This window comes from Amyelois transitella, chromosome 29 (genome assembly GCF_032362555.1).
Source record: "Amyelois transitella isolate CPQ chromosome 29, ilAmyTran1.1, whole genome shotgun sequence".
Lineage (NCBI taxonomy): Eukaryota > Metazoa > Arthropoda > Insecta > Lepidoptera > Pyralidae > Amyelois > Amyelois transitella.
In genome coordinates this window covers 1,555,379-1,571,547 of record NC_083532.1, presented here as the reverse complement: position 1 = coordinate 1,571,547, position 16,169 = coordinate 1,555,379, and the positions used below count along the sequence as shown (strand labels likewise).

The 16,169-nt window shown below is 39.9% G+C and overlaps 5 protein-coding genes across 5 annotated transcripts; 3 read left to right on the top strand and 2 right to left on the bottom strand.

The window, feature by feature from the left end:
* Positions 1-2,294: 2,294 nt before the first annotated feature.
* On the bottom strand, positions 2,295-3,283 carry LOC106130967 (chorion class A protein Ld5-like). Its single transcript, XM_060952596.1, has 2 exons — positions 3,233-3,283; positions 2,295-2,819 (listed from the first exon to the last, which is right to left on the bottom strand). The coding sequence occupies exons 1-2, from the start codon at positions 3,281-3,283 to the stop codon at positions 2,295-2,297; spliced, it is 576 nt and encodes a 191-aa protein (XP_060808579.1).
* A 255-nt stretch (positions 3,284-3,538) lies between these two features.
* Positions 3,539-6,887, top strand: LOC106130959 (uncharacterized PE-PGRS family protein PE_PGRS10-like). The gene is made up of 3 exons (XM_060952594.1): positions 3,539-3,589; positions 4,018-4,654; positions 6,520-6,887. The coding sequence occupies exons 1-3, from the start codon at positions 3,539-3,541 to the stop codon at positions 6,885-6,887; spliced, it is 1,056 nt and encodes a 351-aa protein (XP_060808577.1).
* Positions 6,888-7,847: 960 nt separating this feature from the next.
* LOC106130952 (uncharacterized) lies at positions 7,848-8,777 on the top strand. The gene has a single exon (XM_013329910.2). It carries the CDS (start codon positions 7,848-7,850, stop codon positions 8,775-8,777), a length of 930 nt encoding a protein of 309 aa, XP_013185364.2.
* A 3,728-nt stretch (positions 8,778-12,505) lies between these two features.
* On the bottom strand, positions 12,506-13,832 carry LOC132903733 (chorion class B protein PC10-like). Its single transcript, XM_060952593.1, has 2 exons — positions 13,737-13,832; positions 12,506-13,141 (listed from the first exon to the last, which is right to left on the bottom strand). The coding sequence occupies exons 1-2, from the start codon at positions 13,785-13,787 to the stop codon at positions 12,506-12,508; spliced, it is 687 nt and encodes a 228-aa protein (XP_060808576.1). The 5' UTR covers positions 13,788-13,832.
* A 166-nt stretch (positions 13,833-13,998) lies between these two features.
* On the top strand, positions 13,999-14,986 carry LOC132903732 (chorion class A protein L11-like). The gene is made up of 2 exons (XM_060952592.1): positions 13,999-14,084; positions 14,456-14,986. The coding sequence occupies exons 1-2, from the start codon at positions 14,034-14,036 to the stop codon at positions 14,984-14,986; spliced, it is 582 nt and encodes a 193-aa protein (XP_060808575.1). The 5' UTR covers positions 13,999-14,033.
* Positions 14,987-16,169: the final 1,183 nt, after the last annotated feature.

The following is a 16,169-nucleotide window of genomic DNA, read 5'->3' as shown; positions in this document are numbered from 1 at the left end:
AGATTTTATATACATATATATTCGAAGAGAAACTTGTACAAATGGAAAAATCTCTTATTTTATATGACCCAAAAATTTACATGAATCAAGTTCAAGCAGGTGACTGTTCGGCACCATTGTCAGGAAATCTGCATGTTCAGAGACTAGATTTCATAGTGGTAATATATAAAATCTTGTCAGGTTTTCATTTGAGCAGGGTTGGATGATCAGACATTACATCCTTCAAAACGCATAAATCTTTCGCCTTTTACATAATTATATTAGATACACTTTACTGTAATTTGATTATTAATTCTACAAAGAGAGGTGGATCCAAATTCACACAAGTGCCAACGAATGCTCGTCAGTTCAGTGTGATCTTGACTTAGGCAAGATCTAAGGTAAGGCAAGCAAGCAAGGTTAACTGACGTTTAAGATACGTTCATCATTTGACGGCCTCTTTGGCGCCTGTGTCTGTGACACCGGAGGTCCCGAGTTCGAATCCCGGCCAGGGCATGATGAGATAAGAACTTTTTCTGATTGGGCTGGGTCTTGGATGTTTATCTATATAAGTATTAATTATGAAATATAGTATCGTTGAGTTAGTATCTCGTAACACAAGTCTCGAACTTACTTCGAGGCTAACTCAATCAGTGTTATTTGTCCCGTTAATATTTATTTATATAACATCCATCAATATAGTAATAACTATTTGTTCGCCGCAAACTTAGACTTTGCAATACTTAAGATTTTAACAAAATTATAATCATCTCAAAAACTTAAAAAATTTTGATGCCCCAAAATCATTAAAATTCTATTGACAGATCCTACTAATGTATAATTTAAATTTCATCAAAATCAAATTTAGCGGAAGCTATAGTGATGAATGATCTTCAAAGTCTGATATGATATATGGCAGTATTACCCCCTTGCTTAACTATTTTTGGCCAGTAAATACTTTGATTTTTCACTTCAAAAATTTATTATAATCCTTAGGTATCTCTATCGTCTTCTTTGTCTTTGGCGGATCATATTTCTAAGGTAAAGAGCCAATGATATATGGAGCAGTATGCTGAGAGCTCGCTGCTGGTGTTCCACAAGGTGGTGTTCTATCTCCTATACTTTTTCTGTTTTTATTACTAGTTTTACGGCACTATAGTCCTCCTCTTTTCACGTTTGCTCTGATGATCTCCAAATTTATGCAGCTGACCCATTTTAGGAATTTCACAATGCCATCGGCATTATCATACAGACTTTATTTCCATTGGGCTCGAAGTTATGGACATGCGATTAACGTGGACAAATCTCAGTCAGTTGTTATCAGTAGTTTGTGAAGTTGACGTTGTTGAAGAAAATGCTTCAGTGCAGTTTGTTACCGCTTCTTCTGCACTGACGCCTTGGAAGCGGCAGTAAATTTAGTTTGAAGTAATTTATTTGACGTCACCCAATGTTGTGAAACCAAAAAGATTTGACAATTATTATGCGATATGAAGTAACACTATAATAATAAAAAATAAAAAATTGAATTTGAAATTGAGTAGCAATGTTTATTAGTAGTTAAAATTAATCCTTGGTATTCAACATCTCACTTGACGGTGTACTTATCCTATTTACTGATAAAGTAAAAAAAATGGTTATCGTATTTTATCAGAATTTGTCCCTTAAAATTAATGAAGTTGGTCGAAAGATTTTCTACTCGCTACACGCCTTAAAACGTCTTCGAAACTTCTTGCCACTTAAAACTAAAATTATGCTGGCTAGCTCTCTCTTACTACTTCGTCTTGATTACGCTGACATAGTCTACTAGGATCCGTTTGAAGGACCTCTCAATAAACTGGACCGTTTACAAATGTTTGTATTAGATATATTTTCGGTCTCAGTAAATACGATCATATTTCGAAATGTCGTGATCAATTCAACTGGATGCCGATGAGAGCTCCCCGCTATCTACATATTATCTCCCTTCATTTTAATGTCCTTTAAAATTCTTCTTTCCCTTCGTATCTTCGCGAAATATTCTCATTCCGCGTAGTACCGGATAATCGACTAATAAACAATAAACTAAAAAACATACAATAAAATTTATCAATACAAAAACCATGGTACCTTCTTTATAATAAGTTTTATTATTTGTAAAGAAAGACTGACTTAGAAAAAGAAGCCTGTGTTACAGCAGGAAGATATTTTCTCTATACCGCTGAAAATGACAAAGCTAGAAATTTCGTCTAACTGATGCAATTTGAGGTTTATTCATTGATCAATCAAAAGCCAATAATAGTCTGCCAAAATAAATTTATTTCTCCCAATCTTGATTTTTAGAAGGTGCCATATGGGGTGCCACCACATCCGCAGTTACCAGAGATGGAGACGGCGCCGGCCGCTGGCACGCTGCCGCTGAAGGTCACAGCGCCAAGCACTGGCACGGCGCCATTGACGACGGTGGTGCCAGAGACTGGCAGCTCTCCAGCGACGGCGAGAGCGCCGTTACCCACACCGCCGTAGCCAGCGCCGACGCCGGCAAGACCGACCGAGCCAACGCCAAGTCCGCCAATTCCGACATTGCCAATACCCAAACCGAGACCAGAGTTTAATCCGAGACCAAGTCCAGAGTTGATGCCCACTCCAGCCAATCCCAAGCCGCCAGCTCCAGCCAGTCCTATGTTGTTGATACCAGCCAAGCCCAAGTTGCCAACTCCCAAGCCTCCAAGTCCGTTATAGCCAGTCGCTCCAGCACTGAATGTGTCGACCTCGATAGCAGTCACTTCGGAACCGCCATAACCCAAGGCGCCGTACGAGGGACCAATGCCGTACCCGCCGAAGATGGCCTGGCTGTAAGCTTGCTGTAAATATAACCAACAATAAGAACCAAACAAATTACTACTTTTAAGTACTATTGCAAATTGACTCGGTACATATTAGTGTTTTCAAATAGAATCACATTTGCCATTGAAATTAAGCAGTAACAGCAGGTGTTCCAAAAATACCAAGAAGGATAAATAGTGGGAAGCTTTGAGCTTTGAGCGGACTTTAAAAGAAAAACCGGAGACGGAGCAGAAGCTGGCTGAACCTTGATCAATGTAATATGATTCTAAACGTCTAAGATAAAAAAGGTACGTTTCGTGCACATTTAATACCTGTATTATTTATAAATAGTATAATGCAACGCCGAAGTTTAAAATCAGTTAAAAGAATAGGAGGATCACATAAAGTATTTGAAAAAAGAAAATTAAATGGATTTATTTAATATTCTTACCTGGATGAGGCAAGCTTGGACGCAGAGCAACAGGAAAGAGAATGAGTTCATGGTGAAGGTGTTCAAGGAACGTATAACACTTGAATGAATTAAAACTGTTACAATTGTGACTTAAATAGTTTAATTGTTCTTTTGTGTTGACACCAAATTTTTATCAGCATATTAAGTATGTGTAAAAAGTAACTTAATTGTTATTTCGAAAACTTTGAACTGATAAGCTGTATGTGTCAATAATGTTAATTGGTTTATATAAATAGGAGTGTTTTTGATTAAATTCATTATTGAGATTTCCTCGAATTGTTTAAAATGGCAGTGAAAATCAGTCTTGTTTTCTGCGGTCTGGTCTTGGCAGTTCAGGTAATGAGAAAAAATCATTTTTCGAAAATAACTATATGTTAATATGTTCAGAATAATTTTCATAAATTTAAGGCTATTCATTCCTACTGATGGTTAAAAATAGTAACGATCCACCTCGATTTGTAGCTATGCTCAAATGCTCTTAATCTCTTACTTTTTTTAAGATAAGTGTTATTTTACTTTGCTTCACTTTGCAAATATCCTTCCTCAATATTTGTATTAACAATTTTAGAAAAATATAATATTTAGTGGTTTCATCTGCGCGTTTAAAGTAATAAATTTTCCAAGCACACGTGACAAAATTAAAAAAAATCAGGAGCAGACTTGAAGTGACTTTGATATTCATCAGACATTTCTAGCAGAATCTCCAATGAAACTACGATTGTGGAAACGAAATATAATGAAGCTTTGTAATTCCTTAATTCCAGACATCCTTCGCCCAGTACCTCGCTGGTAACTCTGTGGTGGAGAACAATGTTGTGGTCAACAGCGGATCATCCAACAGTCTCGGCTATGCTGGCGGTCTCGGCCTGGGCAGCGCGGTCGGCATAAACAACGGCATTGGTCTTGGTGTCGGCAGCGGACTTGGCTTGGCCAGTGGATTGGGCGTCGCTACCACCGGATTGGGCTTGAACACCGGACTCGGCTTGGGTGCTGGACTCGGTCTCGGCAACATCGGTGTGGCGAGCCCAGCTTTCCTCGACCTCAGCCTCCTGTCTGCCGGAGGAGTCTTGCCGATCTCCAGCATGGGCCCCGTCGTCCCAGCCGGCCTCAACGTGGTGTCAGACAACGCGATCGAAGGCGCTCTGCTGATCAGCGGTCAGCTGCCGTTCTTGAGCGCTGTGGCCTTCGAAGGAGCCCTAGCGTCTGGTGGTTCAGGAGCTGCCTCTTGCGGCTGCGGTAACGGCAACATTGGCATCATCAGCGAGACCGGATCTGCCTCCCTCCTGCCAGCTGCCGGTGGTCTTGGTCTTGGAATTGGTGGTATTGGCGGAATTGGTGGTATTGGCGGCATTGGCGGTGTTGGCGCCATCGGTGGAATCGGAGGACTTGGTGGATTCGGAGGTCGTTACTTGTAAATTTTCGGCCAACAAACATCAAATCGAATAATAAAAATGAATGATTAAATGTATTCGTATTATTTTAACATACCTCAGATCTTATAAGTAGAATTGGTGTTATCGCTGGGTAAGGAATACTGGGTGGCACTGCAGGACTCCACCTGGTAGAGGTCCAATTTGTTTGGATTATATTAAACAACTTCTATTAAACTATAACAATAAATAACCTTGATCTAATTAAAGGCGTCCTGGCAAAAGATCAGGTCAAGAGTACCCGAAACCGCCGAGCTTGCGTGATGAGAGTTATGGATGTGGACGAAGCGAAAGATTCTTATATCAAGAAAGTAAGACTATCTCCTCAGAAAATCAATAAATACCGAATCCGGCCAGGTTTCTTTTTCTAATAATAAGGTCATGAGATCAATCAATAGTCCCTTTATTGTTTTACCTCGTAACTCTTGCCGGGAGGTCATTAGTTGACTCGATTGTCCAAGGGACAATCGCTTCAAACTGCGAATCGATCATTAAAATAAATTGCCAATTGTTACAGTTATTTAAAAAAATAGTTACCCTGAAAGAGTAAACGTAGCCAAAAGTCTGAAAAAGATTCTTAAGCAAGCTTTAGCTGACCTATGACTGAATTGTTAATTGAGAACATGGTTCTCACAAACCATCCTTGTTAAGGTGAAACCTTTCACTTTAATACTGTCCAAATTAGTAATCCTAATTTGTGTTTTTTCTATATTTATTGTGTCTGCGGACTCCGTCCACCCCGTAGACGAAATTATGACGTTGTTTTAGTAGGCATTTAAGTGATAGTTAATGTGTGGTTACATACGAGTAGATGGCTTTGTTCAATATTAGAACGCGATATGGTTTCGTGCATTGTATTTAATATAAGGTCAAAGAAAGTTCCGAGTAAATGAGTTTAGCAGCAGTGGTAGATTGTTTTATTCGATGTACCGACGTTTGGTGCCGAAATCCGGGTCGCAAAAATGGGAATCTTGTATGATACCACTACACATGCATACTCACAAAATCACACCTTTTTCTGGAGGAGTGACACTTACTATATCTTTACTCTAGTCGCATGATTTCTGTATATTTTTCCTTCATCATCAAATCTTTATACAAGATCGTTGAGTTCTCTAGACCTATCTTTTATCTGAACTTCCTTGATTTCATTAAGGAAGCACGAATGTACTTCGAATCCTTTCCCTCCAACATTCGTATTAACACTCGTTCAGTTTATCGTGGTCTTCTTAGTTTTCCAAACAATATTCAAAGGATTCCCATTTCTATTCTGTAACGTTAAAGCATTTCCGTATCCTGATTCCAGTGGATAAGTGCCTATGTGCGTATAATTTTCTGTTTTGGTGAGGACGCAACCGGGACTTAAAGCCTTTCAAAACTCTTTAAAACATTATTTTCTTAAGTTCTTCAAAACCTTATTTTCCTGAACAGGGGCTATCTCACTACTACCCATGACTCAATCAACCTTTCGGATATAAGCCGAATCATGGGAGGAGTGCGCTGCTGTCTTGTATACTTCCTCTGCCCTTTCTTGACAGCAAGCATACTCTGCGGGGGCTGAGAAAGTATGACTAAAAAGGACGAGAGTGGCTTTTATCTAAATTAAAAAAATTGTTAAGCGTTAGCGAACTGCTTACAGTGCTTTATCGAAATTTCGTTCAAATAACTGAGTTGTAAGTGTTCACAGAATTTAATTCGTGTTCCTTTGTGCAAGTTTTGCGTTTCGTGGCATTACAAAAACAGGAATGACAATAAAATTACGATTGCAATTGAAATGTATTTAATATTTAATTTTAAAAATTTGTGACATTTCAAAAACTTTCAATTCGTTTCTAGAAAGTTCCGTAGGGGACACCGCCGCACCCACAGTTACCAGAGATAGAGACTGCGCCGGCAGCTGGCAGGCTACCGCTGAAACCCACAGCGCCAAGCACTGGCACGGCGCCAGTGACGATGGTGGTGCCAGAGACTGGCAGCTCTCCAGCGACGGCGAGAGCGCCGTTACCCACACCGCCGTAGCCAGCGCCGACGCCGGCAAGACCGACCGAGCCAACGCCAAGTCCGCCAATTCCGACATTGCCAACTCCCAAACCGAGACCGGAGTTCAAGCCAAGACCAAGTCCAGAGTTGATGCCAAGTCCAGAGTTGATGCCAAGTCCAGAGTTGATGCCAAGTCCCAAGTTGTTAATGCCAGCTACTCCTAAGCCACCAGCCAGTCCCAAGTTGTTGATGCCAGCCAGACCTAAGCCACCATTGTATCCAATCGCGCCAGCGCCGAATGTGTCAACCTCAATAGCAGACACTTCAGATCCACCATAACCCACAGAGCCGTATGATGGACCCAGACCATATCCTCTGCCAATGACTTGGCCGAAGGCTTGCTGTAAATTAAAGGATAAATTTTATTTAACACATCATTCGTTTGCTGCAGAAGCAAAGGAATTTCTCGGGATATATCATAAAGTGACAATATAAATGTAAGAAAACATACAATATAGGTACAGTGCAAATTGGGATTTCTTACGATGTGTGAAAATATCGTGAAGAAACTGGATGTGTAACCATGATGGATCTAATAAGGGTAAGGTTCCCCTGCTAAGGTTGTGGAGATCAGACGGGAGTCGCTTCGAGTATAAACCCGACTCACTCAATTAAGGATCTATGGTTAAAGGCATATCCCAGGCTCCTCTTAAGAGTGGTGAGGATACAACCGTGACCACAGCTGGGGGAGAGTGCAAATTAGGATTTGAGGTTATGCAAAACTAATTAAACTACCAGACTGCTATGACAAAACGTGTGCAAAATAATTATAAAACAAATGATCTTTATATAACCTAATAGTAATATTTTTTCATTTTTAATAAAAATATTGTTTAAGTGAATGAAGTAATGAATGTTTATTTACCTGAAGTAGGCAAGCTTGAATGCACAGCAACAAAAATGCAGAGGTAGACATGTTGGTTTTTCAAAAACGTTGCCTGAATAATGTTAATCAATTTAAATCCCCACCTTTTATACCATTCATTACAACAATTTAATTCTTATGCAACCCAAATTACAAAACGAAACGATAACAACTTCGTAATATATAGGTCTCTATGACAAAACTGATAATAATTGGTATAAATAGGTTGCATGTAATTTTTTGCATACATTGCAGCAACATGGTATCCAAAGGTTTCTTTGCGTTCCTGGCCCTGGGCCTCTTGATCCAGGCGGCGTATGCGCAGTACATCAGTGGAAACTCAGTGGTGGACAACAATATTGTGGTCAATAGTGGATCGTCCAACTCAGTTGGGTATGCTGGTGGATATGGATCTGGTCTTGGAGGGCTTGGATTAGCCGAAGGGTATGGTCTTGGCAGTGGACTTCCCATCAATTCTGCCCTCGGTCTTGGAATTGCTGAAGGAATTAATCTCGGTGGCGGAATACCTTTTAATTCTGGAGTTGGTCTTAGTGGACTGGGAATAGCTGAAGGATATGGTCTAGGAAGTGGTATCAACTTAAATTCTCTAGGTCTAGCCGGAGGGTTGGGATTCGAAGGACTTGGATTTGGTAGTGGATTAGGTATTGCTAATATACCAGCAGCTAGCGTCGAAGTAGTTGGAGCTGGTTTGGGCATCAACGGATTTGGTTCTGCTAGTGGATTCGGCGGAGTGGAAATCGGTGCTGGATTAGGTGGTGTAGGATTAAATAGCGGATTTGGTGCTGGACTTGGCTTTGGCAGTGCTATTTCTAGTCCGGCTTTCCTCGACCTGAATGGATTATCTGCCGGAGGAGTCTTTCAAGTTACTAGTGTTGGACCCGTTGTTCCGTTCGGTATAAATATTGTCTCTGATAATGTTATTGAAGGAGCTTTGTTGATTACTGGTCAACTGCCGTTCCTGAGCGCTGTTGGCTTCGAAGGAGCGATAGCATCTGGTGGTGCTGGAGCTGCTTCTTGTGGATGTGGCAATGGAAATGTTGGTATCATCAGCGAGACTGGGTCTGCAGCTGCTTTCCCGACTGGCGCCCTTGGTCTGGGTATCGGTGGCGCAAATGCCCTTGGAATCAACGGTCTGGGTAACCTGGGCGGTTTGGGGTACTTCATGTGAATTCTTGATGACTGAATAAAGACTTTGGATGACTATAATAAATATGTTTTATTTTGTTAGCCTTAAAATGAAAACATTTTAATTCTTTAATATCTACATAATAACATTACATTAGGTACATATGATCACGTCTATATCCCTTGCGGGGTAGACAGAGCCAACCGTCTTGAAAAGACTGAATGGCCTCGTTCAGCTATTTGGCTTAATGATAGAATTGAGATTCAAATAGTGACAGGTGCTAGCCCATCGCCTAAAAAAGAATCCCAAGTTTGTAAGCCTATCCCTTAGTCGCCTTTTACTACATCCATGGGAAAGAGATGGAGTGGTCCTATTCTTTTTTTTATTGGTGCCGGGAACCACACGGCACGTGCCGGGAAATCTATATAATTTTTTAGCATATCTCATTCTCTAAACATAAGTCCAGGTTATAATTCCACATCTTTGGAGATTTTTTTTGGATGCAAATCGAGTTATTAATTCATGAGTCCGAACCTGGGGTGCATCTGTAACTACAATCCTGGATTGGGAAAGTCAGTTTGTTTAGTGACTCCCGTCCTCCGAAACCTTTGAAAAATAAACCCGTGTACCAACATTTAGAAAAATATCGAAAACTTTTATACTTCAAGACCGTAAAAGTCGTACCAGGAACTGGATTAAAGATACATACATACATAAAATCAAGTCTATATCCCTTGCGAGGTAGACAAAGCCAACAGTTTTGAAAAACTGATAGACCACGTTCAGCTGTTTCGCTTAATGATAGAATTGAGATTCAAATAGTTGCTTGGCCGTCGCTTACAAGAAGAATTACAAATTTATAAGCATATCCCTGGGTTGGTTGAATGGGTTAAGGTTTCTTTCAAAAGGGGATGGGTTGACTATCTGCGAGGGGAGACTTGCGACATCATGCTGATGTCTTGCACTGGGGTAGGAAATATATAGAATAGCTAATTTTCGATGGTTTTATTGAAATTTATAATAAAAAAAAGAAAAAGAAACAGTATGTTATGTATGTTAAGGAGTATGATGGGTGTGAAATTGAGTGACAGGATAAGGAACAGCGTGATAAGGGAATGTTGTGATGTGAAAGAAGATGTAGTTACAGGAATAGAAAAGGGTATGTTAAGATGGTTCGGTCATGTGGAGAGGATGAATGAAAGCAGGTTGACTAAGCAGATATACAAGGAGAGTGTGGAGGGAAAGGTCGGAGTGGGAAGACCTAGACGAACGTATCTTGATCAAATTAAAGACGTCCTGGTAAAGGGTCAGGTCAAAAGTACCCGAAACCGCCGAGCTTGTATGAAGAGAGTTATGAATGTGGACGAAGCGAAAGAAGTATGCAGAGATCGTGGCAAGTGGAAAGAGGTAGTCTCTGCCTACCCCTCCGGGAAAGAGGCGTGATTTTATGTATGTGTATGTATGTATGTATGTTATGTATTATAGGTCCTAAACTATAAATCTAAGTATTATAGGTCCAGACGCGTTGCGAACACGCGGGCGAGACACAATTATATTAGTATTTTGCGTGAACGCAAATAAATGTGAACACTGTGTGATAAAAAGAGAATAATTTTCTATAAATATAAAAATAAGGCGCTTTTTCTAAGGTGCTCAGCAAACGTCTGAGTTAGCTGCGCGCGGGCAGCTCTCTTGCGCAGCGTATTGCTAAGTATTGCAGTACAGCGCGGGAATTTGCCCGCGTAGTGGGAACTCTTTCTGGGTGCCAAAATTTAAATAGTAATATTTTTAGTCTGTAATTTAGAATAGTTTTTTTTTTCATTCTTAAACTAGCTGTGTCCGCGACTTCGTCCGGTTGGAATAGTTATTTTGGGCATCATTGAAGCCCTCAAGGAGAAATAATTTTCCCCGTTTGTTTTTTCACATTTTACATTTTTTCTTCGCTCCTAATAGTTGCAGCGTGATGTTATATAGCCTAAAGCCTTCCTCGATAAATGGTCTATTCGACGCAAAAAGAATTATTTAATTCGAACCAGTAGTTCCTGAGATTAGCGCGTTTAAACAAACAAACAAACTCTTCAGCTTTATAATATTAGTATAGATTAATTAATATTAGTTGTATTTTCTATAAAGGTGCGTATAACACGTCAACAATATGAAATATTGTTTGCAACATCTAACAATTTACACATTAGAATAAAAATATCATACCTATATCATTTGAAAGAAAAAATAATAACCTGTTAAACAACTTAATACTTAACATGTTCTATAAATTTAGTGTCCACATTACTGTTATCTCTACGCACCTTAACAGAATTAATGTTTACTACTTATTTTATGTTTTTTTGAACGTCTGAATTGCTTTAAGAAAAGGATGAAAGGGTACATGGCCATAGGTACCGCATTTCTGCTCGTCTCGGTGCACTGCCGTGTAACCACCTGCCTGTGCACTCAGATCTTAGGAGGTAGTTTTTGTACAAGTGGAACGCAAAAGAAATAAATTATATCATTAGACTAGCTGACCCGCGCAACTTCGTTTGCGTGTATCCCGCTACTTATTACACACATATTATGACACTAACTCCCATATTATTCGCATGTGCCTCAGTAAAAAAATATCTAAATATGTACTTAGAAACAAAAGAAAGATACCTATTCTATTAAGTTCTTTTTCTGAACTTATCTTAACTTAAATTACGATTTTTTTTAAATTATTTTCCTAATATTAAATTGACCTAACTTTAAATTTTAACCAAAATCTTAATAGAAAATATCAATCCATAAATTACGGTTTTATATTTTAAAAAACTAATCTTACTAATAAGTGCGATTTAATACTAACCTTAGAATACAATACCTACTATTATCATACAATTATTGTTGTCGCGCTGAAAAGCACGTTTTATTTTTCTCAAAGAGCTGCGATAAATAAACGCGTCCGATCGCTTCCAATTTCAAAGTGCTAATGGGGAGCCGCTGTTTTTTTTTTTTTTTGACTATGAGAACATAGTTTGCCTAAGGGGCATTCACTATTACAGCGGGACGTTTTTAGGCGAGGGCTTGACGCTCCTCCTAACAGCCCAAAAGCGCGAGGGGGGGGAGCCGCTGCCGCCGACGCGCTATTTATAGGGACGCTGCCCCCGCCGCCGCGGCCGGCCCGTACCGTGCCGCAATACTAATATCGTGATATCTCCTAAACTATATGTCTAAATAACACACTGTAAACTGCAAAAATAATCTAAATTAAATGCTCGTGATGATGAACTTACTTATTTTGATAAGGATATATGTATTATTGGTTATATCACCAGTTAAACATCACCCAACGAATTAAATGTTTTTTTAATACAGAAAAGTAGTTTTTGTGACTTAAATAAAAAAGCTGGATATATGTCATCGCGGACTTTTTTGTAGAACTAATAAAGACCAATGTTTTTGCTATACATTGTTCTTACTTGTATCCAACGGTATAAGCGGCGCACGCACAAATGCAATCTTCAATTAGATTTTTTTTCTGACTTCTTGGACATAAATCGCTATAACTCAGCTAATATAGTTTCAATGTATTTCAATTATATATAAAAACCTGTCGGAGAAAATACTCTTTCTATTAGTGAAAACCGCATCAAAATCCGTTGCGTAGTTTTAAAGTTTTATGCATACGAAGGGACTACAGACAAAATGGGCGACTTTGTTTTATACTATGTAGTGATAACTCATTAATCTGTTTCTTTATTTAGTAATCGGATGTCGTTTGTAAAATGTATTTACAAATACAGGCCATTGAGACCGGCTCGTCCGCCGATACCACCGATGCCGCCAATGGCACCAATACCGCCGATTCCAGCAAGACCAGCAGCACCTAAACCAAGTCCGGCAGCGGGCAGGAGGGAGGCAGATCCAGTCTCGCTGATGATGCCAATGTTGCCGTTACCGCAGCCGCAAGAGGCAGCTCCTGAACCACCAGACGCTAGGGCTCCTTCGAAGGCCACAGCGCTCAAGAACGGCAGCTGACCGCTGATCAGCAGAGCGCCTTCGATCGCGTTGTCTGACACCACGTTGAGGCCGGCTGGGACGACGGGGCCCATGCTGGAGATCGGCAAGACTCCTCCGGCAGACAGGAGGCTGAGGTCGAGGAAAGCTGGGCTCGCCACACCGATGTTGCCGAGACCGAGTCCAGCACCCAACCCGAGTCCGGTGTTCAAGCCCAATCCGGTGTTCAAGCCCAATCCACTGGCCAAGCCAAGTCCGCTGCCGACACCGAGACCAAAGCCGTTGTTTATGCCGACCGCGCTACCCTGGCCGAGACCGCCAGCATAGCCGAGACTGTTGGATGCTCCGCTGTTAACGACAACATTGTTCTCCACCACAGAGTTACCAGCGAGGTACTGGGCGAAGGCGGTCTAGAATAAAAGAAAAACAGTCAGTAGAGGAAGCCATTGGATATGAGTGTTGTGAACTCTCTGTGTCCGTAGCTTAGTTAAGTGCAAGAGAACTGCCTCTGTTGGTACGGACTTATCTTGTGGACATGTACGTGCTTTTTGAGGAAAAAAAGGCTTACCTCTGGGAACAGATGGAAAGACCGATCAAACAATATTGCCTCAACATTGCAACAACAACAACATCTTATTTAGATTTGAATTCGGAAAAACTAAGAACGCAGAAAACAGGGCGAAGTGGATAAATTTTCGGAAAGTGACTTCTGATCAGCAACTAACTAACTGACTGGGTCAGGTCAAGAGTACCTGAAACTGACGAGCTTGTATGAAGAGAGTTATGAATGTGGATGAAGCGAAGGAAGTATGTAGAGATCGTCGCAAGTGGAAAGATGTAGTCTCAGCCTACCCCTCCGGGAAAAAGGCGTGGTTTTATGTATTTATGTATGAATCATCGACTAAGAAGTAAAACAAAATCCATGACATAAGTCAAGCCTCGATCTAACTTTAAGATGAGCTAATCAGTGTGGCTTAAAAAAGAAATAATAAACACACAAATTACCTGAACGGCCAAGACCAAACCGCACAATACGAGGGTGACTTTAGCTGACATTGCGTTGATTTGAAACTGAAATCAATACTTACTTGCCTTTAAAACATCTACTATTTATATACACTCTCACGCTATTGACACATATATTATTATCAAAAATTGCAATTAATTGTTTATGAATTTCAAAGGTCTGTTTCAAAATGCGTGATAAGCGATGATGAAATAATCTGGATTTATTGATATAAATACTGAACAATTGAGTTTGAAATTTATTCCAAGTTCTGTGTGGAACATTAAAAAAAAATCATGTCCACTTTTGCATTCCTGTTACTGTGCATCCAAGCTTGCTTAGTCCAGGTGAGTTAAGTAATAATTTGTGATTTTTTTCAAAATTGAAGACAATCTTACTGGTAATCGTAGCATTAACAAGCTACTTCAAATGTCATGATAATCTTAAGGATTGTGGAACTTCTGCAACTAGCCTAGGTTAATGGTGCCCTAAGACTCATTCTTCTTTTTGTTGATTATATATTAAGATCTTAGTATTCGTTTTAATTAAATTCAGTGGCTTGTGCATGAACTTGAGATTCTTCTTTAAGCAGATTGTGCTAGTGACCTGTCACTATTTGAATCTCACTTCAAACTTGAAGCTATCCAGTTAAACATAGCTTTGTGGCTATTAGTTTTGTCCTGTCATTAATGGAGAATAACCTTAACTCAATTTTCAGCAAGCCTTCAGCCAAGCCATATTAAATGGTTATGGCCTGGGTCCATCTTACGGAGCTATTGGCTATGGCGGATCTGAAGTGACTGCCGTTGAGGTCGACACATATGGCGCAGGAGCGATTGGCTACAATGGCGGTTTGGCTGGAATCGGCGGCTTGGGTGTTGGCAACTTGGGACTGGCTGGCATCAACAACATAGGACTCGCTGGTGCCGGTGGATTAGGATTGGCTGGCATCAACTCTGGACTTGGTCTTGGAATAAACTCCGGTCTCGGTTTGGGAGTTGGCAATGTCGGAATTGGCGGACTTGGCGTTGGCTCGGTCGGTCTTGCCGGCGTCGGCGCTGGCTACGGCGGTGTGGGTAACGGCGCTCTCGCCGTCGCTGGAGAGCTGCCAGTCTCTGGCACCACCATCGTCAATGGCGCCGTGCCAGTGCTTGGCGCTGTGACCTTCAGTGGCAGCCTGCCCGCTGCTGGCGCAGTCTCCATCTCCGGCAACTGTGGATGCGGTGGCACCCCATACGGAACCTTCTGAATCGCAAAATAGCAAATTGAAATAAAATGCTTTTCAAAACATTTTCTGGTCTGATTTCAAACAATATTAATCTGACAATACTGAAGTTTTCTTTATAATCAAACATAAAGGAACGAGTTATATAAAATTGTCTGGTTTATCTGCAGCTGAATGTTCCTAAGTATATATTTCTAAAGGAAGACATTTGGACGCAATAGCATTTTAAAGAAATTGCTAAATTAGATGCAAGTACCCGTAGTAAAGATAAATAAAGTTTACGAAACAAATGAATAAGATCTAAACTATTATTGTAAGGAAGCAAAGCTTTCATAGTTTTCGTTTATTCATTCGTCGAAATATTGAAAGCTCGAGAAAAAATTTTTCAACACTACAAAATTACCAATAAAGAAAACATGTAAAAAGGTTTATTAACTTAAAACGCAAACGTATATTTCTAAACTGAAAATAATAGTTCCCGTGGAATTTGCGAAAAACCTGTATACTCACGTAGATGGCGTTAAATTCGCGTGGGCAAAGCTGCGTGTAAAAACTAATTGGTTAGATAACCAATTAGTTTTTACACTACTATAACTAATATTGTAAAGCTGAAGAGTTTGTTTGTTTGTTTGTTTGAACGCGCTAATCTCAGGAACTACGGGTTCGAATTAAAAAATTCTTGAATAGACTGTTTACCGAGGAAGGCTTTAGGCTATATAAAACATCATGCTGCAACTATTAGGAGCGAAGAAATAATGGAAAATGTGAAAAAAATAACGGGGAAAATTATTCATCCTTGAGGGCTTCAATGCTACCCAAAATAACTATTCTACGCGGACGAAGTCGCGGGCACAGCTAGTTTTGTTATATTTTTTTTAACTCGTTCACACGGATTATTTTGAATTTTCACAGAGCACTAAGCGCGCACAATATTTTTTTAATTTTTTTTTTCTAGCGGCCAGTTGCAACCTCTTTCTTTTTGAAGAGTTTGTTCTTATACGAATTTTATTAATACGAGTATTTTCAATGTACAGAAATGACTTCTTTTTTACTAAAAAATTTTTTTGTATTCAATACTTTAATATGTCACGTACCTATAACAAAAAATTTGAAATTAGATTTTTTTAATTTATTTATACTATAATTAAATATTGAATTAAAGAGATGGTTATGAATTCCAAAACACTTTGTAAGTTTAACATTTAAT